General features: G+C 37.1%; 1 protein-coding gene across 13 annotated transcripts in view; it reads left to right on the forward strand.

The window, feature by feature from the left end:
- CAMK2D (calcium/calmodulin dependent protein kinase II delta) overlaps positions 1–23,084 on the forward strand; it is a 156,835-nt gene that overhangs the window by 92,153 nt on the left and 41,598 nt on the right. For 8 of the 13 annotated variants that reach the window (XM_065736875.1, XM_065736869.1, XM_065736873.1 and 5 more), the window contains exons 5-11: positions 5,466–5,531; positions 8,165–8,237; positions 13,206–13,308; positions 19,038–19,121; positions 19,938–20,032; positions 21,253–21,375; positions 22,294–22,377. In XM_065736875.1, the coding sequence (XP_065592947.1) occupies positions 5,466–5,531; positions 8,165–8,237; positions 13,206–13,308; positions 19,038–19,121; positions 19,938–20,032; positions 21,253–21,375; positions 22,294–22,377 (628 nt within the window). Of the gene's footprint in view, positions 1–5,465; positions 5,532–8,164; positions 8,238–9,186; positions 9,260–13,205; positions 13,309–19,037; positions 19,122–19,937; positions 20,033–21,252; positions 21,376–22,293; positions 22,378–23,084 lie in introns of all 13 variants that reach the window. The other 5 variants (XM_065736868.1, XM_065736870.1, XM_065736878.1 and 2 more) reach the window with 1 other exon arrangement.

A 23,084-nucleotide genomic window follows, 5' to 3' on the forward strand; every position in this document is an offset into this window, starting at 1 on the left:
ATTCACTCTGAATATATACAGTTGAAATATGTTAGTGGCCATTTAAGTCTGGAGTGTGGTGGTTATTTTGTTATTTTGGACTTTACTGGGCAAAGTAGTGATTGTCAGTGTCTTCTTGGTGTCATAACCAAGGAACAGTCATTTTACTGATATAATTCTTCCATATTAAAAAAAATAATAATAAAAAAAATCAAGATATTCTTCTGTGACACATCTCCCAAGCGAAGTACTTGCACCAGTTAATTTTCTGCAATTAGATATAGCGATTTCTGAATAATAAGGTATGCATAATAAGATTAATAATGGACATTTCGTGCTCTACTTCCCCTAATGGTTGAGGCAACTATAGTTAGAATTTGTGTCTCTTAATCAACTCATTTAAGTAGCTAAGCATGTAGAAGATTGTTTTCAGTATTAATGATGTTATCTGAGTTCAAATCCAACAAGTTCAGTCAGTTGCTGTATCTCAGTGGAAACAGCTGTAGCACTTGAAGACTCTTTCGTGCAAGTCAATGAAATTCTCTTTTCTCAGTGTCTCCCATTTTAATGCACTTGTTGAGATATAACAATTGGCACATTTAGAATCCTGGCACTGCTGCTGAATTCGAAGTGGAGGATCTGTGGTGTATAGAAGGAAAAAAAAACTGACAAAAAGAGTGTAGTTGCAGAACAGTCTGCCTAGGGTAAGTGCCTGAAACTGTGTCACAGATAAATGTAAAAAAAAAAAAATAGACACACACTGTCATTTTTTAGGACTGTTTTCCTCCTTCATTTTGCAGCTTGAGAAATGAAAAATGAAAGTCAAGAAGAAAGAACCAGAATGATCATCAGTAGAGACTTTAGCATTTTTTCACATTTAGAAATTTTCCTCACCAATTGAATATGGTACATTAAGTAAAATATTATTAAGTATTTTTGTATGCATTACTAGAAACATTTTCGAATGGAAAAATGTGGCATTCAACATTCTAAGCATGGTAACGTTTTTCAGTTATTGTAGAAAGACAAGTCAAAAAGATTTTGAAATGGAGCAGTTAAAAGCTGCCTCTTATACATCTTTGGAGATTAAGTAGAAATAACCTTCTTGGTATACAGAATCCTGCTCGCCTCTCAGTGGCTTTTCTGAAAGATATTTCTGGCGTGGACAGCCTTCTTGTTTCCACACGGTGCTTGCACTGCTGTTGTTTAAACAAATCCATATGTTTTATTTGTTGCTTTTTATTATGCTTTAAAATTACACAACAGCAAGAATAATTTGAGAGCCAGTGGCTTTTAATTTGTAACCTAGAGGTTCCTGAAACCTGCATCACGAACGTCCAGTTGTGAGCTATGACCTCATCATTTATTTCATATTTAATCTTGTGGGGAGAAATAGGTTGGCTGTTGTTCATGTAGCTTTCCAGTGTAGGATGAACGTTAGCTGTTATTTTGTATGTTTATTTTTTCACTTCTTTCTGCTTTACAGTCTTCATTTATATTGTGTATAGCTTGTCTGGATACACTTCAAGATCTAGCTTTACTGGTAGTTTGCTTCTAGTTTATACATTGTAGACTAAAATCTGTGTGTCAGACTTTTTTTTTTTTTCCCTAGAATAGCACAATATATCAGTTTTTAATTATTCTAGTCTAGAAAAGAACATGCTTTACAGAAGCAGTAGTCAAACTATAAATAAGTCCTATTTTAAAATCCTTTTGTAATTTAATTTTAGAGATCAGCCTAGGCATTTATGTTGATAAACAAGACCTCCAAGAGTTCTCATTTCAGCACACCTCTCCATGTAAGGCAATTCAATGCTCTGACTGGTAACAGAGCAGTACCACTGAGCTACACATTCTCCATAGAGCACATCACACTTTCACTTCAGGTCATTGCCTTTTCTAGGCAAGAGAAACCTCATGAAGAAGGACCTCTTGGATTTGTGTAGTTCATATTCATGCTGGATAACACAAGTCTTTCACTAGTCTTCGTGTTTCATAATTGTAGATACAGGGGGAAAAAAGCTACCTTGCAAAAAGATATCTAGTAAGGAGTAAAATGCTTTGAAACCACTTTGGTATTAAACTGTATGCTGTTTAAAAAGAAGGCTGCTGGTAATGTTGGTTGTGTTTCTTATTTACGCAATCAGTGAAAAACGTAGATTGTTAAGAATCCCTAGAAGTTATCTAGTCTAACTACTTTTCTTGAACCAGGTCCAACTGAATCAGGTTTCTCAGGGATTTGTTGAGGTTGGAACATCTTAAAGATGGACATTTGGCAACCTCTTTGAGCAGTATGTGCGCTGCAAACAAAGAAATCGATAGGAAAAAAAAATCCTTGTATCTATTTAGCATTTCTCTTGTTCCACTGTATCTGTTGCCTTTCTTTTTGTCTCTGCATACCCACCTATTACAGTTGTAGACAGCAACACAATCTCTTTTGAGCCTTCTCATTTTAATAGTTCTCTCAGTCACTCCTTGAACAGGTCATGCCCTGTCTCTAACCAGCTTGGTTGTGCTCCCTTGCACTCTTAGTATGATACAGTTGACTTCTGTTTTGCTAGAAGGGCAAATTGCTTGCTCATGTTCAATGAGAAAAGGTTACTAACGCTGCTGTGAAGAATTTTCTTTGAGCCAAAGTCTCAGAAGATATACGTATGTTCTGTCGTCTCTTAGACCCCTGCACTACCTACTTTTGTTACTGCCATTTAGCTATCTTCTGAGAATTATTAATGTATGACAGCAGTGATAGCATGACTAGTTGTTTGCTTGTCAGTTGAATTCCCCTTCTCTGTTCTTGCTTTCATTTTTTCATTTTTTAACAATGGTTATGAATGCCAAGCAAATGTTTAGTGTCAACAAATAAGAGTGCATAACTCCCTCAAGAACAGGCATCAGTTTGGTGTTCTATCCACCTGAAACTTGCTTTGATGACAAAACCTTTTTCTTTTCATTTTTGGCTTGGATCAAAAATGACTGTTTTAGGGAAGAATAACATCAAAGAATGCTTTGTTTTTTTCAATCATCACAAAGTGAGAATTATTACTGTTTACCAGAACTGTGGTAGAGAAACATATATGCAAAAAAAGTGATATCAAAGACTGTCAAAATATGCATCAATTAAGTATTTTGTGTTAGAGCAACCAATGACAGTTTCTGGAAGGCAGAAGGCAAGAAAGAAAGAGAGTTTGAATTACAGAACCTGCTATTTTACCTCTTCCAGATTTTACTGCAGACTTCTGCACAAAATAGCATAGTTACCTGAAAGTCATTATCTTCTGAAGCCAGTAAGTTGTGAACTTAAAAAAAGAATGATGTAGCTCAAATGTAAATGGAAACAGGAAAACAAGTTTTTAACTGGCTTTCTCCAAGAAAGGGGTTGTGTTACTGGTTGAGCAGGTGACTTCTGTCGTCATCTAAGTAAATCTAAGTAACTGAGATCTATGAGGAACTGTTAGTATATCAAGCTGCTTTGTTTCTGAAGATTTCAAATTTACTCACTTTTAATTTCCTAATTGTATTAGACTTAATTGTATTCAATATAGACATTCATTGTTGTATAGATTTTTAAGCATTTTAATCTTTAAGCATCTTACAGCCTACTCCAGCTTTTAACTTTGGAACTTTGTTCTGAGATAACAATGTGCTATATGAAAATTCCATACATTCATAAACAGGCATGAAATGTGAACATGGATTATCCATGTAGGGATTACTGATGTTGGCCTGTCAGTAGGATTAGTGTTTTGGAAAGCATGAATCAAAATGACTCATGCATTCTGCTTGGAGGTGCTTTGTTTAGGCTGTGCACAAGGGTACTCCAGTTCATGTGCATTTGCAAGGTTTGCATTGGTTTTCAACAATTCAGCAAAACACCTTATGTATATGAAAATCTGCATTTATCCGTGAAAGTATTCCAGAGCATTCCATAAAAGAAAAATCATAGGATTGTTAAGGTTGGAAAAGAACACGAAGATCATGTAACTCAACTGCCAACTCATCACCGCTCTGCCCCATAACCATGTCCTTGTTCTTGAACACCTTCAGGGATGATGATTCCACCACTTCTCTGAACAGCCAGTTCCAATACCTCACCACTCTTTCAGAGAAGGAATTGTTCCTAATATCCAACCTGAACCTCCCCTGGTGTAACTTAAAACCATTGCCTCTTGTCCTGTCACTAGGTACCTGAGAGAACAGGCCACAGGAGTAAGAGTATAGTACTGGAAAGGTCTTCCTGTTTCTTTGAGTCCAGTTAATGCAGTCAGACAAATGTATGATTTTATTTAAAAGCTCATAAATCTTCATCTTAAAAACAGAATATCTGCCTCTGCTACTTTAACTAAAACATTTTCATTATGCCAATTCAGCGATTGCTACTAAGCCTTGCCTGTTTTCAGGCTTGTATTTATTCACAGATACAGTATGCTCATTTACTGTTGTACCAGTTTTCTTCCTTACAACTATCTTTCATAGAATGGTTTGTGCTTTTTGTCTTTAGTATTTATTTTTAGCCCACTTAAATATTGTATTGTCAATCTAAACTGACTTTGCTTGTGCAAGACAAGTAAGTGAATGGATAGCCTATTAGCAATTTTCCAATCATATTGCTGTTTCAGTTCCCATTTCTGAACATGGCAGAACTGTATATGAAAGGCTTTGCCGCTGTTTGTTGGGATGTTGCTGTTAGCCTATTTTAAATGCATTCTAAGACAGTGGCAGCATCCTGATGACTCATTCTGGGCTGTCATCTTTCATTTATAACAACACAGGTTTTTTTTATTTTAAGTCACTTCCTAATATCAAACAGTTGGACGTACAGTGAAATCCTAAGTACACAAGCACACACAGTTCCCTGTGTTACTAGTCCTCTGGCTCATATACTTCTTTTGCAGTATTAATGTCTCTAATTAACTTACTATAAGTGTCAATTTCACCAAAGTATTTTTGACAAAGATAGCTGAAAATATTTTATAAAAAAAAATGCTATTTATCTGTTTAAGGTACACTGCTGCTATTGACATCTCTTTCCAACTCAAAAATGTTTCTTCTAACCAAAGTACAAAAGCCAAACCAAATGGATAACACCTCTGTTCTTTTCAACCTACACTTTAAAGGTCTTCTTCCCTTTTTAATAACATTGTATCCTTGTTCATCCTGGACTGTTCTGAAATTGAACCACAGTCTTTCTTGCTGGACAGTTCCCTTTTATTCATGTAGCTTTACTGCTTGGTTTTGATAACTGATAATATTCCAATAATTGCTGCTCTTTGCTTTTATTTTCCAGTTATGATCGGTCTTCCTCTGCTGCTCATGTAATAATATAATTTGACAAACCTACCAATTTAGTCCCTTCACTTTTCAGGTCAAAACCTCCTTCATTTCTATACAAATATTTCAGTTATTCCTTTCTGACTTCTATCAAGCTACATTTAAGATGCATGTTTTCTCCTCTGAAATCTCCTTTCCCATCTTACTTTCTCTAACAGAGTCACTGGAGGTGAACTGTTTGAAGATATAGTTGCAAGAGAGTATTACAGTGAAGCAGATGCCAGGTAAGTCCTTTGTTTTTCTGTTGTTGTCTTTAATGATTCCACCATAGGTACTTAAATATCTCATGGTGTTTGGCATCAGTTAGACTAGCGCAGCCTGTGAGAGTCTTGGATTTCTCCTAGAGTTCTCTTAGACATGGAAAGAGGCACAGTTTGGGATTTTGAGCTCAAGGCTGTGTGGTGATGAACACACCAAATAGTGATGTCTGGTCATCTGTAAAAGCTCAAATCTTAGTTTGATAAATCTTTGGAAACTAGTGATTTGGAGTAAAAACATTATCAAGCTTTCCCTTTTGCAAACTGGACATACAGTTCAGAAATCTTATGCAGTGATTCTTGCTGATTAAAATTTGAAATATATCTTGGTCTTAAAATAATATTACATTTAATATATTTGTTCTATGTCCAGAACTCCTAATTCACTTTTCATAGTTAAATGTTTTTGTTGTGTTTCATCATCAAGCAATTATACTGTGTATCTCATAGTCTGAGCTCAAGTTTGAATTCTCTAGTAAAATTACTAGTGCTTGTTGAAAAACTTGAATAAATTGCAGATTATCATCATTTGTGTGCTGGCATAAAACATCAGGCCACTTTCCCATCTCAGAATGTAGTTGCCCTCATACAATAATAAATATTAAATATTCCTATACAATAATGAATTTTATACTTTGTGGTCAGTTGCTTTCTTTAACAGAAAAAATGTTCTACAACCACATTCTTCGCAGAAAATTTATTTCAGACTGAATTTGAAGAATCACCATGGTTTTCTGCATTCATAGCTACACACCACCACTAATAGACATTTAGCACAGAAAATAGGCAGTTATTTCTTTATAATTGGAATTAGCAGATAACTGGAAAACATTAAGTGTCCCTTAATAACACTGTCAGAATAATAATGAGCAAACAAGAAGTTAGGCAGAATATTAGGAAGCTTCCACTGTTTAATACTCTGACTAATTTCTGGAGGAATGGCAGAAACATCAGTTTTGTAAGCATTTAAGTGTAGAACAAAGCATGGCAGAACATATTGTGGAAGAGCAAAGTAGTTTACTTGGGGTGGAAGAAGAAGAGCTATGTTTAAAGAAAATTTCAGTGATTCTTGCCTGCTGTGATTCAGACAAAATTTATAATATTGATGCCAAAGACCAGTACATGGTTGTCATTGTGTGTTTTAAGATAACTGTGATTTAAAAGTGAAAACTGCAGTGATTTTTTTTTTCCTGTTCTAGAGCTATAGCATATTGGAAGGGGCTGTGCATATGTATATAGTGCAGATGTATATATATATGCATTTGTATATTTTGTAAAACTTGATCAAAGGAATGAAATTTCTATTTATTGTGTATATTTATTTTATATATTTATATATATATATATTTATGTGTGTGTATATATATATATTTATATATATATAGCGCATATGTGCCTGTATGTCTGTGAGTGTGTGTATGCCTTTAGAAATAGTTAATGGACTTTTTAGACACTTATCCTAGGATTTTAATACTGGTCTGCTCCTGCAAGCCCTTACTCATGCAAGTAGTCTTTACCCACATGGGCAGCCTAGTTCAGTGAGTTGTGAGCTACTTGCATAAGAAATGGTTTTCAGGTTTGGACTCCAGTTACTGATTTATGACCATTCCTTCTGAATTCCATGGCCAAAATATTTTGGATGAACTGAACCAAATCCTTGGCCCATGACTACAGTTTATTTCTTATAGTCACTGACCTCTGCCACAAGGATATCTTTAAAAAAAAAAAATACTTATGAGCTCTTGTAATGCTGAAAAACATCTGAAAAAGTTGCAGGCTATAAAAGATGAATATTTTAGTTGTGCTTTTTGGCATTGTACGCTGGCCAAAACTTGCAAACCTGGACATGGAAAAATAGGTGCTAACTCTCTTGTTCAGATAGCCAAAAGAAAATGCTTGTCTCTGTTTTTTAAGGGAATTTCCATTTCATAAGCGACTTTTACTAAACTCTGCCTGACAATATTTAAAATGAAAATGCATGCCACCTTTAGATTGACTTAGCTATTTATTCTGATAATAGTTTTTAAGAAAACATTAGATTCACAATGAGAAGTGCCTTGCTTTTCCTTAGCTTTTGATTTTTGTTTCATTTTGTTTTCCATTTATCATTTCACTTCTGAACATATTCTTGCTTCAGCGCTTGTGTAATGTTAACTTTATTGTGAAAATGTTCCACAAATATAAGAAATATCACCAAGTAATTTATTGTCTCTAGTTTGTTTTTCCAGTAGCAGTTTTTGGAAGCTGGAAAGTTTCCTTACTGCTGAATGAAAATACAATCCAGTGATTCTCTAAATCTAATAGGTGTCTTATGTTCCATGTTAAACGTATTTTTTGGTTTGCTCCTTTTGACTTTGTTCTTGGGGTTTGTTTTTTCTTGTTTTGCTTTCTTTTTTATTTTCTTATAAATGTTTTAGAGCTGGAAATATCTCAATTTTTAGTATTGTTTTGTTCCAGTTCAATGTACAATCGAGATTTGTCAGGAGATGTTAAACTGTTTTTGTTCTTTATAATTTTTTAAGTTAGTTTTATTTTCTATTTAATGTGATTATGTGCCTTTAAAATGTTCTCCCTTCCATTCTGCCCTTGTATCTTTGCAGTCATTGTATACAGCAGATTCTAGAAAGTGTTAATCATTGTCATCTAAATGGCATAGTTCACAGAGACCTGAAGGTCAGTATCTGGTGCCCATCAAATGGATAAGAGTTTTGTTTCTTTCTGCTGGGCAGGGGCAGCGGGTGGGTTGGCTGCGATGTTCCCTTGCCTATCCTACTCACCACAAAGAGCTAGACCAACAAATAATGCATGACGCCTCTTTCCAGTTTGCAAGTCTACAGGCCTAATATACATCATGGCACAAGGGGGAATGGTTGCCAAAAACGTGTCTCTTCCCACGGCTCTGGATTTGTCCCATGCTGTCAAACGTGTCTGGTACTTATATTGAGGCTGTCCGTGTATCGCTGTGCACGCCCATGGAGGTGAACGTTGGCTGTGATGTATGTCAGCTTGCAGATTGACACGCCACTCTGCGCTGAGCCCGGGGTTGCAGTGGCAGAACAGCCGGTCCCAGACTGCTGCTTTAGAGTATGACGAACCCTCAGGCAAGTGATGCTAATTGCTGGCAAAATTGGACCAGAGGAGTTAATGATTTACTTTAAAACACCTGGCCTCAAACGTTTGCTACCTCAGTGGCTGCTATTTGTAAGGCCTCTGAGAGAGCCCTTAGTAAACGAACACAAAAATGTACAGAAGAGCTCAAATCTTTCACATGATCTCACCGAATTGGCCGAATCCGTGTGCTTTTCCGAAAACTTTCCTTCTGAACGGGAAACTTAGAGCTAAAAAAAGTGCAAAGAAAGCAGAGCGAGCCAAGAGAGGCACGTCTCGGAGGTCGGCCCCGTGCTGCCGCGGCGGAGCCTGAGGCCGTCGTGCTCTGAGCGGCGGGCGGCGCGGGGCGGTGCGCGCGGAGCGGAGCGCAGCGGGGGAGAGCGGCGCCCCCGGGCCGGCCCGCACGGCCCCGCGCTGCCTGCCCCTCGCCGCCGCCCCGACGCCTGTGGCTGCGGGCGTGCGGGCGGCCGGTGCACGCTTGGAACTAACACGCGCCCCTGGTGTTTGCATGCAGTCATTGCATTCAGCAGATCCTGGAGGCTGTGCTCCACTGCCATCAGATGGGCGTAGTCCATCGCGACCTCAAGGTGAGTGCTGCTGCCCCGCCCAGCCCTCCCCGGCCGGAGCCTCTGCCCGGCGGCGTGCGCCGTGTGGCAGCGGAGAACAGCAAACCTAACGCACAGCCGCGAGATCTGCAAATGTAAACCTTTTCCTTTTTGCTTTCGTTGTTTTGCTGAGCCTCTAGCGCTCACTGGAGGAAATCCGTAAAGGCTTGCACGTAGCTAGCTAATACCTAGCTGAGCCCCGGGAACTTGGATGTCTGAGTCTACTGTCGTCTGCTCAGTACCAGGGAAAACAGTAGTTCCTTTCCAAGCATTAGGTGTACTTACTGAGTACACAATCTTCCAAAGCTTTTGGGGGCATCCAAAGTGCTCTGTCATCAACGCAGTGCAGATACTGTCAGTTTGCACATCACACGTGCCAGCTGTGAGGCTGCTGGCACAGAAACCTCTCCCCTCCAGATATGTGTGCTGTAGAACCTCTCTACAAAGCTGCAATTATTTTGGCCTTCCCACTGTGATAGTCCTGCCTGTTGAATACCTAGCATTGGGATAGAAGCCTCTGAAAGAAAACTCCTGTGATGAATGTTACCTCTTTATTAGCTGTGTGTGTTCCCAAATAGCTGGAGAGTTATTGTTTCCTGTACTTCAAACAGATTGGCATAGAAAGAAACCATTAAAGATTTTTTTCTTTTACTGGGAAGGTCACATACAAGTCTGTCTCTCAGAGCTAGTGGGAAACCATCCTTGTGGAGAAGGAGGAGATCTCGGTTCGGGCACTGGGCCTTGAAGATCTCAAGTAAAAGAAGATTTCATTTTAAAAGCAGGTGGAAGCGTACCTTCTAAAATAGCAGATCCTTTACAGAAGAAACAAGGCATGTGGGCTAAGGCAGTGGAACACAATAATTCTTTCTTGTGTGGCTTCTCTGTTACTTATTTTCCTCTCTGGATGAGTTACATGGAGTAGGAATTTCCTTCTAGGATAGGAGTGTTCTAATAGTTATCATTAATAATAATTTGTGACTCAGAGTACAGTCTTATTTCTTGCTGTCCTTCTAATTCCCAGTAAACAACTATTGCAGTTATTGTTTGAATCTGTAAAGGTACGTATAACCTGTGATGATAAAGTGTTTTGCTCAGAAGGCTAGAGAATAATAAATTTCAGAGAGATACAAAATCTTCAAATCTGTTTTGCACTCATGGATCTCTCCAGGTCACAGTAGTACAACGTGGGCAAGTCCCTACTCAGGCAGTAGCTGTTGGTTGGCAGGCAGCCGGATAACATGGAACGAGTTTAAATGAGAAAATGTCACTTTGTCTGGCAGCTCCAACAGTTTTCTGTCCTCACAGGACACAGTTTTATGTTTTTAGTATTAAAAGAAATCAAACAAGTAGATTGTAGCCTTGTAAACTGACTTTCAAGCTACAATAAGGAATGCTTTCTAGAGCCCTTCATATGCTCACATGAAATGACCTTTTCTTCAGAAATGCATGAAATCCAGCTGTCTACTGTTGCAAAACGTGTGGATTTCTGATTCTGGCAAATCCAGGATGAATTGGAAACAGTATGAGGAAAAAAATATTCCTGCCAAACTGCAGAACCCAGCTTCATTTCTGAAAGTGAAAACTTCATGAAACAGTAAATGGTTCTTTTTTCACTTGCTCCTTTCTGGCAAAAGAAAAAAAAAAAAAAAAGAGTGAAATGAGTCTGTGGTAAAATTCCAGCAGAACTCCCTGTATGGAAAAGAAGATGCAGAGACCCAGGAGCAGAGAAACAGCACACACAGAAGATGTTTATGGCTTGGCCTTAAATCGCAAAACTCAGTGATCCTTAAATCGCAAAACTCAGTGGATTTTTTCAGCAATTTGATGTCATTTCTGGGGGTGTGGGAAGGGGGCAATGATAAAGACAATATGAACAGTTGAACGATCTGGTATTATTTAATCATCCTTTAAGCAGAATTTGGTGGCCAAAGAGGAGCACTTACAGCCTCTCACAGCCTGCTTGTTGCTGCTCTCTTAATGTAAGTCAGAATGGTGGTGGATCCTACGTCTGGAATAAACTGACCTCCTAGTGACAGTCTGTCTTTAACAAGTGGTAGAAATGCACTTTCATGAAGGAATTTCAGTTCTTGGCAGTCAGCTGCTTTTGTTAAACTCTGTGATTATGACCCACTTGCGTTCCCTGTGGAAGCTGAAGTTTTAAAAAAATGGCAGCAACAAAATAACAACTCAACTCTAACTGTATTCCAGGAAGAATACACAGAGATATAGTACTTGATCTCTTAGAATATAAACCTTTGAAAAAGTAAGGTGTAAATCGTGTTAATTTATTTGTGATTTCAGTAGTTAGCATTGCTGTACTGCATGCTTGACTGCAGCAAGTCCCAGTAACACTGGGTGATATTATTGCATCCAGGGTTCTGAATGGCCCAGACCAGGCAGTTAACCTTTTCCAAGTCCTTGTAGTCATTCCAAGTTCACGCATGACAATTTTCTGGTATGCTTCTCATCCAGAAGTGACAGCTGTGTGTTTTTTAAGGGTATAGTACAACAACATTCCTGAAAAAACTGTTGTCTGTGGCATAGGAGTAAATCTGCTTCATCTTTCGTTGAGAAATATTCACCAATGACGGTGATATTTCTTGTAGAGCACTTTTGCAGATAAAGGCATGTAGTGGAATAAATAAATAACTAACAACGAAGAGCACAATACTATTTCAAATGGAATCTTATGTTTCAACTTATGAGGGGTTGAGAGAGAAGGGGTAGATCAGTACTTCTCTTTCAACCAAGAGAATGAGGTATTTCACTGCTTTTCGATTACTGAAGATCATAACCAAATAGGATCATCTATTGTTTTAGGAGGTTTATACTAGTAATGCACCCCAGGTTGTAGTTATTGTGAACTTCTCTCACTCTGGTGAGAGAACCTGTAAGTACATACGTGACTATATGTTGAAATTAGTGTGATTAAATGACAGGCATTGTGACATTACTTTAATCAGCACTAATAAAAAAATTTTTAAAGTAATGGATATAGAGAAAAAAAACTGTCAAGAAAATACAACATTTTTGTACAACAACAATATATATATTATATATATATACAACATCACAACATTGAATTCTACAGTTATTTTTCAAGGTTATAAAATGTTAGGGTTCCTAGAGTAATATTGTCTTTGGACAATTCACATTCAATGCATTTGCTGACTGACGATCAAAGGATACTTCATGAAGGCTAGAATGACACCACTATTGTTATCAAGTGCTTTGTTTTTAACTCTGTAGGTATACTGAAGCATCAGATGTGATCAACATGCTCTAAAAGCAAAGCAGGAATTTTCCCAGGCTTAAATTCTTGTTTGTGTTAGGTTCTCAGCAAGCACAAATGTAGGTGTGCAATTTTATTGTAGAAAGATTTGCACTGCAAATACAGCTGCCTTCGAAATACAAATATGAAAATGTGGCTGCTATTGTTAAGTTGTCAGGTGAAACATACACTCTACAGTTAGAAATGCTTAACCCTACTAACTGGGTAGTTCAGACTGCGAATCAAAGGATATGTGGGCTTTGGGGCTTTTCAGCAGCATTTTCCCATATATTGAGTTTTTGGAGTTCTCTGAATCGTCCTGTCAAACAAACAGTTACACAATGCCATGTGGCAGTTCTAGCTTATGTACTCCCCCAGGAGATTTGCACTTTTGTCTTTAGTCTTGCTGTCAGATGGGATCATGATGGCAGTTTAGAGACCTAGTGATTCTTCCTAAGTAAGAGTGGAAAGTACAGTTTTTAACTTTTATGGAGAAAATGCATGGTGTTTTACTTTTTCACTCCTCTAAAATATTTTTTTCCATTTCAGACACCTTAACAAAACAAAAACAACAAAACAAAAAACAAAGGAAAACAAATATAAATTATATTTACTTACTTTTTAATCTTGATTTTTTTTTTCTCTTTCCAAATAAAGCCTGAGAACTTACTTTTAGCTAGCAAATCCAAGGGAGCAGCAGTAAAACTGGCAGACTTTGGATTGGCTATAGAAGTCCAAGGGGAACAACAGGCTTGGTTTGGTAAGTATGTATTTTTTGTTTATCTTAGTATTTATTTAGTGTTGCCATTAAGCCTCCCAAACCTGCTAGCTCTTCACTCTAGTGTAAAACATGAAGCTGTGTGATTACCTGATATTTAGCTTATAGGAGTATTTTGGTCGTAGTTTAAGCTCTACACCTAGGTAAACTTTAGATCTTTTTCTCCAGGAAGAATGTTATCCGTAATTCTCACTGAATTAAGCAGAGTTTGGCAGCAGATTTTGTTTATTAAAAAAAAAAAAAAAAAGGAAGAAAGGAAAGAGGAAAGGAAAAAGCTTCAAAAATGATCTGTGGCTAAATTTCCATATCGAAGAGCTTGATTAGGCAAGAAGAGACTATGCCTCATAACCTTTTCTTCACTGACAAAGATGATAAATCATCTTCCCAATCTGCTGCATAAAATGAATTGGCAAAAGTCTCTTCTGTTAGCACAGAACATCTTTGACATTCCTTGACTCTGAAACTCAGATTTACTGACTCTTGGCTTGTTCTGGCTTCTGTCTGCCTGGAAGTTTGACTAAAACATAGGTTCACACAACTCCCTTCTTCCTCACTTTGTTTTTGAATCTGTAGAAAGGAAATAGGAGTGCAGAGGCTGGGAAGGAGATGGCTGATTTCCATTCAGTCATTCAGGTAATTGAGGAATAAGGCTGTGGGTTAATACTGCTGAGTACAGCTGCCCAGAAGTACAAACATGTTATCTGCGCAGCTGTTTGTCCATTGGAAATACATGAAAATTTTACTTTGGTTGGTTATCCACATCCTGCAGTAACAGTCCAAATGATCTGTCTCAGCTGCTTATGTTGCTGTTCTAGAGGTGACTGCCCCTTCAGACCTGCTAGTAAAGCTGTTCACAAAACTGTTTATTTGACCCACTCAGTTCAAAATAAACCAGCTTATTGAGAATGTATAACTGCTAATATAGAAGCATCATACATTGGAGACTGTGGACACCATAAATCTAGGAAATGAAAGAATGGTTAAGAGTGTCTGGGAAAATAATTTACAGGTATCTTTTGAAGTTGAAACTGGAGTTTCTCTGCTGCAGTGATGATTTTGAAAATATAGTCTTGATCTGAGAGGAATCGAGTGCATGCTTACTTGATGGCAAAGGTGACAAAGACGTATTGGAATGTGCAAACAAACTCTGTGTGTATATATAACCAGCAGAAGAGTGCACTGTCTTGTGCCTCAACTCAGCTCATGAAATGTTGGGATTGGAGGTTTTTTCTCTCCTGGAGATGGCAACTCTGTTTAAACTAGATCTCCAGAATCAATACCTGCAATGTGCAAAGCTGTATTTCAGGATCTGAAAAAAGGATGGAGGTAGTGAGTTCAGTATTATTACACAATTCTCTCCAGTCTCACTAAAGTATTTCCTTTTTTCTTTTAATGATTAAAAAAAAACAACACCTTATTACAGATCATCTGTTACAGTTCACAAATGCCCAAGGAAAAAGTTAATGTTGGTCATTTTAAATAACAGGAAAAGTTCAAATATAATTCCTCAATCTCAAATACCACCCTATTTCGACAGATGGGAAACACAAACCCAATCATTTTCAGTCTAAGAAAGAAAAAAGCAAACAGAATAAAATGTTAGTGACAGCTACATATTCTCATTTGCAGCACCTAGAAAGTACAGCTTAAAATAGAACAAAGTGATCTTGAGCTTGCTATCAAAGCTTAGAATAAAAGCACAAAGGATTTTGTGCAAGTGGTGTGTTGAGAGATTGAGAGTTTGAAATCTATGCTGCATCCAGATGTGCATACACAGTCAGTACCATTGGACATATGTTGGTAGCTTTATAAGCTAGCCTGCTGTTTTAAATCCCAGCCTTTATATAAATGGATTTCAGTAATCCACAAAAGACAGTGGGGATTGTTCTTGCACATTAATGAATAGACTAGTGCAAAAAAAAGTTGAATAGCGAAGAGACAAAATACAAATGCTTTGTTAAAATGATGAAAACATCTGGTAAACAGGAAACCTCTTAAGAAAAAAAAATGAGCAGAATGAATTCAGGGCTGTTTTCTCTAGATGGTCCATCTGTATGGATGCAGATGCACATGAGATTGAACCTTCCTGTAAAATCTTGCACTTAATGTATTGGTCAGTTGGTGCATCTGAAGTGATTGTTTCAGACTTAGCATTGTGAGGTCTTCGCGCTGAGCTTGGTAGAGAGTGAGCTGAGTGTCTTCAAAACACATATTTAAGGAACAGAGAAGCTGGAAGAAAGGAATAGTAACATAGTGTTTTATTTGTAATATTTGATAAAATGAATGAGTTCTGTGCCTGTTAGAGAACTGCAAGAGCTTTCGGTCATGTTCTGAGTGCCTTCCTTAATCTTCTTCTGACTGCTTTAACAAGGCAAAAACATCAACTCTGATGTACTGAACTTTCTCTTCCTTCCAGAGTATTTTTTCTGCTTTCCAGTGGATCCTGCAGCACTTAGTGTCTCATAGCATGATCTGATTCTAATTATAGCTCAGTATAAGAATTTCTTTCTTTTTTTTTTTTTTTTTTTTTGTGTGTGTGTGTGTGTTCATGTAGTCGTGTGTCATGATCATTACATTGCTTAAACCATGGATGTGGAATCAGTGGGAAACCAGCCAGAAGTCAGTGTGCTTGGATAGCATGGGGATGTTCTCACAGTTGGCATGTTTGTAGAGCAAACCTGTTTCATGACTGTAGGAACTGCTCATCTATTTGGTGGAAACACCCCACCCTGCTGGCAGGTGTTAAGTGTGCTGGGAAAGTGTCTGGCAGGCTCCACCCGCTCACTGTAACAGGCCAGTCTCACTGAAGTCTGTCAAGGGGCTGCAGTTGTCTCATTGGTAGCTAGATTTAGTCCCAGCTGTAGCTTGTCCTGAAGCTAGGACAATGCAATATATTGTTCATTTGAGTAGTTCCATTGATTTTTTTTTTTTGTAGTATTAGTTGCATTAACTTTGTATTCTGTACAGTTACTCTTAGTTTTTCCAGGTTTGCAAGTTGTTTTTTTTTGTTGTTGTTGTTGTTTTTAGCTAGGTTGATTACTACTGTTAGCAATAGTTTTCTGAAAAATACATTCACATTTATTATGATTTATTTCTGACTTTTTATTTCTGGTATGTGTAAACTCATTCTGTAACCTCATCAAGAGACAAAGTTAGGTAGTTATTATATTTTCACTATAATGTTTAGTTCCAAGTAATGTATGATCATGTTTGTGGAGCTATGGTAGGGTTGAACATCAGTACAACTTCGCACTTAAAATGAACCAAAATATTAATGTAGAACATTACTTCCAGGAAAAATTATGAAACCACTCTATTTAAAGCTAATTAGAACATAAATTCATTTGCTTCTCAAAGGGGCTTAAACTGTGTTTCCTGTATGATAGTACTTTGGAATTCATGGTTCTCATATCAGGATACTGAGAAACACAAGCCTATTTTTCATTAAACTATTTAGATACATTCTGAGTAGAATACACACAATGTGTTCGTTCATTTCCTTTTCTCACCCTAAAATGATTGCCAGCTGCAGGGCAAAGGCTTCCTTTTTCTGTAGCTGTCTACTTCATACGTTGTTGCCATCTTTCATACATTTCATTGCTTATCTTCTGTTCAGCACAAATCTTGTGGAATACATTTTGGTCTTTCAGAAATAATGGGTGTTTTTTTAAATTCTCACCTTCCAAGAATTTCCAAGCATATATTTTAGACAAAAATACTTAGAAGAGTAAATATACTAATGTTTCAGTGCAGAATGTTATGGATCGTTAAGCTTTTACCAGTTGCACTATCCGAGAAATGACAACATTTAAATTGGACTGCTGCTGAAGAATAAAAAAAGAACATACTAATTTTTAAGGATAGATGACTTTGGAGATGCTTTTTGTGAACTTTTAGAAGGAGGTTCTCAAACTGCATCACTTCAAGGAAGTGAGTGTTGGAGATGGAAACATAATCTTAGAAGTAGTTGTGTGAAATATGAGCAGTAAAGGCCGTAAGAAGACTGAAGCCTAACTTGGCTGTCTTCATACAGAGCAATACCCAGTTGTGCTCTCAAGAAAGCTAATCATGAGCGTCTCTGAGCATTTGTTTTTCTACTTCTATAAAAGGAAATTAGAACAGTGTTTCTACTCTCTCTTATTCATCTAAATGAGAAATTGCTCCATATGTGAGCTTTTCTAAATTTAGCATTATTTGCTGTTTACTCAGAAATCAACCCTCATATAGATTTGAATAGGGCTTTTAAAATGTTCCTTATAGCTGCAGTAGTGTAGCTTAAGTGCTGCTCTGTTTTGTTAATCAGTTCCCCATAAATGTCACTGGAAGTAGTACTTTTATGTATGAAAATAGTCTTCATAGCTGACAGAAGATGGACTCAGAAGTCCTGAGTGAGTCATGTTTACAGAAATAATTTGTATAATTTGGTGCTAGTTTAAAATAGACTATATTACGGTAGGTATTAAAAACAACAAACAAACAAAAACAAACCTCGGAAACACTGTTCATAATTTTGGGCAAATGTTCGATGCATTTGCTGACTTTCAGTTAGTATCTCCAAGGGGATTGCTGAGTGTTTCCCTAGTTTTCCTTACTCCACTAACTTTTTTGACTTTGAACATGAGCAGATATATTTGCACCTTACTACCATTTTGTCTTTCTACAGCTTACGGTAACAAGACAAGTCATGAGCGACATTTTTGCAGCTATCTGGAAATCTTTCTGAGTATATTCTACTGTTGCATTGTCACCAGATCCTCGACACAGCTGTTAAATCTGCAGTGCTAGTGTAGATGGGTAGCCAGCTGGCTTTTTGCTGTCGTCTTGACTATAAATACGTAGAGATGGTGGCAGAAAGGGATTGGGCCAGGTCAAAAAATCACAAAATCACCAAGGTTGGATAAGACCTGCAAGATGGTTCAGTCCAGAGTCCAGTCGTCCACCTACCACCAATGGTTCTCACTAAACCGTGTCCCTCAACACAATGTCTAAACGTTCCTTGAACACTTCTGGGGTCAGTGACTCCTCAGCCTCCCTGAGTATCGCATTCCAGCACCTGACAACTATTTCAGAGAAGAAGTATTTCCTAACATCCAATCTAGATCTCCCCTGGTACAGCTTGAAACCATTCCCTCTTGTCCTATCACTAGTTACACAAGAGAAGAGGCCGACCCCCAGCTCACTACAACCTCCCTTTAGGTAGTTATAGAGAAGGTCTTCCTGAACTGCTTCTTCTCCAAACTGAACAGTCCCAGCTCTATCAGCCACTCCTTGTAAGACTTGTGCTCCAGTTTTGTTGCCCTTCTCTGGACAAGCTCTAGGGCCTTGATGTCCTTCTTGCAGTGAGTGGCCCAAAACTGAACATAGTACTCAAGGTGCAGCCTCACCAGTGCTAAGTACAGAGGGATGATCACTTCCCCGTTCCTGCTGGCTGCACATTTTTCTGATACAAGCCAGGATGCCATTGGCCTTTTTGGCCACCTTGGGCACACTGCTGGCTCATGTTTAGCAGAACATTGACCAGTAACCATCTGCATAAGTATTTCTTATATTATTACTTCTAGGCAGTTTGCTTTATGAAGGAAAGTTTAAGATGAAGTAGTTATTACTGGATGGTTTGCCAAGATCCTGTGTGTTCTTGGATGACATGAAAATTGATCGCTTTTTGCAGAGCACCTACAGTTTTTGAGAGTACTTTTCTTGCCTTTTGACAGGCTTTGCTGGCACTCCAGGATACCTTTCTCCAGAAGTCTTAAGAAAAGATCCATATGGAAAACCTGTGGATATGTGGGCGTGTGGTAAGGAATTATTCTGAAAGACAGTGTTCAGTCAGTGGTAAAGTACATTATGGAAGGGATGACATCCAGAACACCTTATCTTCCGCATCAGAAAATAGGTATTGGTTAAAATTCAGTATTAATTTTTAGAAGAAATCAAGATTTTAGAACTGCAGTTTTGAACTCTGGAACTAATATTTTTGTTAAATGGAGTAGAGAACAATTGTTTATAATCCAGTTATTTAAACAGTGTAATTTATGGTCCCAGCAGAGGGGTTGCTACCTATCTGAGAATAAATGATGAGTTTCTTTCTTTTACTTCTACCCACACTTATTTGCTTGTATTTATGAAAGCAGTTTTCTGTAGTCAGGGTGAGTCATCCCTGTAAAACTAGCAGATGAACGTCTTAATTTCCTATCAACCATGTATTTGTAGAGGTAAATTGAGTTGCCCAAGTTTTCTCTGCCTGAGATAAATTGAATATTATAGATACTATAGTACAGACACAATGATAATACCAGAAGTGTTACTTTCATAAAACTTCCGTGATCTTTGAATCAAAGTTCAAATGTATTTCTCCAGCTAACTAGACATTCTCAGTTTGACAAATCTGGTTTTGTGTCAGACACGTTCTTACTCACACTCTGTAGGAGGTTGTCCCATGAGCCCTATGTTTACCCTAATTCCCAGCTTGAATAGTTAGTGTTTTTCAGTAGTTGAGATCCTTCTTTTGACCCATTAGTTTCACATGGTTAGCAGGTACAAAATGAATTTCTTTGCTTTTGTTTTTGTTATTTTTTCCTTGAAATTACTTAATACTACTATGATTTCTGCAGGAGTCATTCTATATATCCTCCTGGTGGGTTATCCTCCTTTCTGGGATGAAGACCAGCACAGGCTCTACCAGCAGATCAAGGCTGGTGCTTATGATGTATGTGCCATGCTTTGTCTTCTAAGTTATTTATAATTGTGCCTCTAAGTAGGAGTCTCCTAGAGTGAAAAGTTAGAAAGTTAGATTTATATTGTAATTTATTTTTGTATTGACTGCCATGAGTCACTCAAAGTAGTAAATGTCACTTTGGTAACATGAGCTTTATAAAGATGGAAACATCTCTCCTAAAATAAATTCAGTTTGTTATCCTGACAAGCCTGTTGATACCTCTGTATTCCTGATAGATATTTTTTAACTCCTAAAGGCCTCTTATTTTTTTCTGGTGGTTATCGTTTTAGCCAATCACTCATTCTATCTTAAGCTGTCTCATGTTCTAATCTTTGGGTCATTTGTGAATGATGAAAATACTGTAACTTCTAATTTTTAAGTTCTTATTTGAATCCAATTCTGGATGTTAATGACTGAAAGATGATTGTTGTGCTATGGCCTTCTATGTTATGCTATAGTCTGTCTAGTCTTCCAATTGAGTAAGCAACCAGACAGTAATATACAGAGTGACAGTGGTAGTTACAGTTTCAGCTGAGGGGGTAAGAAATAAGTAAGTGCGGACACTGAACTGTGCATCCATATTGCACATACTTAATAAATATGGTGATGTATTGCATCTAGATTACATCAAATTCTTATAATCTTAAGAATAAACGTTTTTTATTATTGGAAAATGATGTGCTCAAGGTGTTCTGATCAGAGCAACAGTTTGTCATGCACATTTTTTCATTCAGTTTGCATTTGAGCAAATACTTTGAGTGCGTGTGTAAATGTTTTGCTGAGCAAGGAGGTGTTAAATTCGTAACTAATTACATTTACATACCATAACTATACAATTTGCATTAGTATTAACATTGAAAGAAAGCAAACAAAGTTTGAGCAATGATTAATATTTTTGTTTTACTTTAGCGAGGTTTTTTTTTCTGTCTACTGATTATATTTTTTCCTATGAATGTCAATTGTCATCATAATATTGTAAATCCATAAGTGTTCTGCATGTGAACCAAATTTAAAAAAAAAAAAAAACAACTGTGAGGGAGAAAAACACTGCATATAAATCTGGCTAATTCAGTCTTTACTGATTGTGGAAAAGTGTGTTTTTAACTTAAAACTACATGTTAATATTACAGACCTGTTATCAATTAATATCTTTAGATAAAATTGTGTAGTGATCATGCAAGATAATATACACATTCATTTTTTTTCTCAAGTTTCCCTCACCAGAATGGGATACAGTGACACCTGAAGCAAAAGACCTTATCAATAAAATGCTTACAATCAACCCTGCAAAACGTATCACAGCTTCAGAAGCACTGAAGCATCCATGGATCTGCGTAAGTAGCTTCCACATATTTAATAAAATAATTTGAAAGACAAATCACTTTATGGTATACTTTAGCATCTTGTGGAGGTGTTTGGAGGGTAATTTTTGTCCTTACTTGTGATGCGCTGTTGCAGTTATTGAAGTGGTAGAGTGTAAAACTGTAATTATACAGATATAGTCAATAATGAAATCTCAGCCTGTGACAAGAAATTTTGCAGACACTAAATTCTTTGCCTTGGATTCATGGTGTAGAATTTCACTGCTGTAATTAGAGCATTATTTTAAGTTCACAAGGAAAAGATGTACAAGAAAGTAATTTTCTGATGCATAATATTTTACATATTTTTCTTAAATCAGTTATGATGAAATTGAAAAGCAGGATATTAATGGGTGTTAATTGTGAGTTAGGTTACCATTAGCAGAGGCTGACTTTGTGTTACTGGATTCAGGACCAGTTTCCAGTTCTCAGTGCAGTCTAGGCTTTGACTTTACAGGTGATTTGGGTGGATGCTTTGAAAGTCACAGTGAGATATATAGAGCTGTTTCTCAGCTCTATTCATTTTAGTGGGCTGCAATTATCTGGCCTTTACACGATGCAAGTTAAGTTGGGTTATGTAGAAAACGTAGGTGCTGCTGAATTTTCAGTGAAATATTTCCTGCTTCTGTGCCTCACCTAGTATCACTAATGTTAAAGAAAATTTACAGTCTTGTTCTAAAATATATTTTTAAAATATTTTGTTAAAATTTGTTTTGTTGGTTTGGAAGTTTCCCCCATGTGCAGAAGCTTACAGAAAGAAATTACATAGGTTAGAAATTGGAAACTTAAGTGTTGGACTATGTGGGTCATCGTATATATGTTGTAGAGTAAATGAAAAGCTGTATGTTTGTTTGGGTGCATTTAAAGTAATTATTTTCTCATTGTCTTTAGCAACGTTCCACTGTTGCCTCTATGATGCACAGACAGGAGACTGTAGATTGTTTAAAGAAATTCAATGCAAGAAGAAAACTAAAGGTAAGAATAACTTCTGCAAGGACAGGTGGATAATTTTGTAAATAACAAAATATGATTTGGCTTTTACTCTCTGTGAAAGAAATGGTCCTCAAATGAGTTTTTCTTGATTGTTACTGTTGTATGAACTGTTTGATAGATGAACAGCTATTGAGCATGAGAATCTTAACTTTTATCAGAAGAGAATAGAATATTATGTTTTCATGTGAACTTTGATACTGAACATTAGAAACTATGTAATGCTGGAATTGATAGATCTTTTTCCAAATCAAATCACTTTTCTAACCTATTACAAAAAAGTGCTTTAAGAAAGAAATTTTAAAATGTGTACTGCACAATTTTGTTGGATTCAAAATAACAACAGTCGTTTTCCGGTATGCATGTTAAGAACTATTTGTTGAAGTAAAATCCCTAAGGTTGTTCTTCTAGGCTATCATTTATTTTCTCCTGCATGGACAGGATAACTTTGCAAGTGTCAAATTTACTTATTAGTACATTACAAATCAACTTCTCTTCTTTTGAAAAAAAAAAGAAAAACAATGAGTGAAGTATTTTTTGAATTCAGCTATATATTATGCTTCTGGTTACTGTGCCTGTGAGTACTTGTGGTCTGTGCGTTACAGACTTAAGAGTTAATAACACACTTCCAGGATTGCTAGTAGATGTGTAATTAAGATTGAATTGCAATCCGTGACAGATAGTGCATAGCC

Source organism: Cyrtonyx montezumae, unplaced genomic scaffold (assembly GCF_038088225.1).
Source record: "Cyrtonyx montezumae isolate F1298 unplaced genomic scaffold, pur_monq_1.0 scaffold_2, whole genome shotgun sequence".
Lineage (NCBI taxonomy): Eukaryota > Metazoa > Chordata > Aves > Galliformes > Odontophoridae > Cyrtonyx > Cyrtonyx montezumae.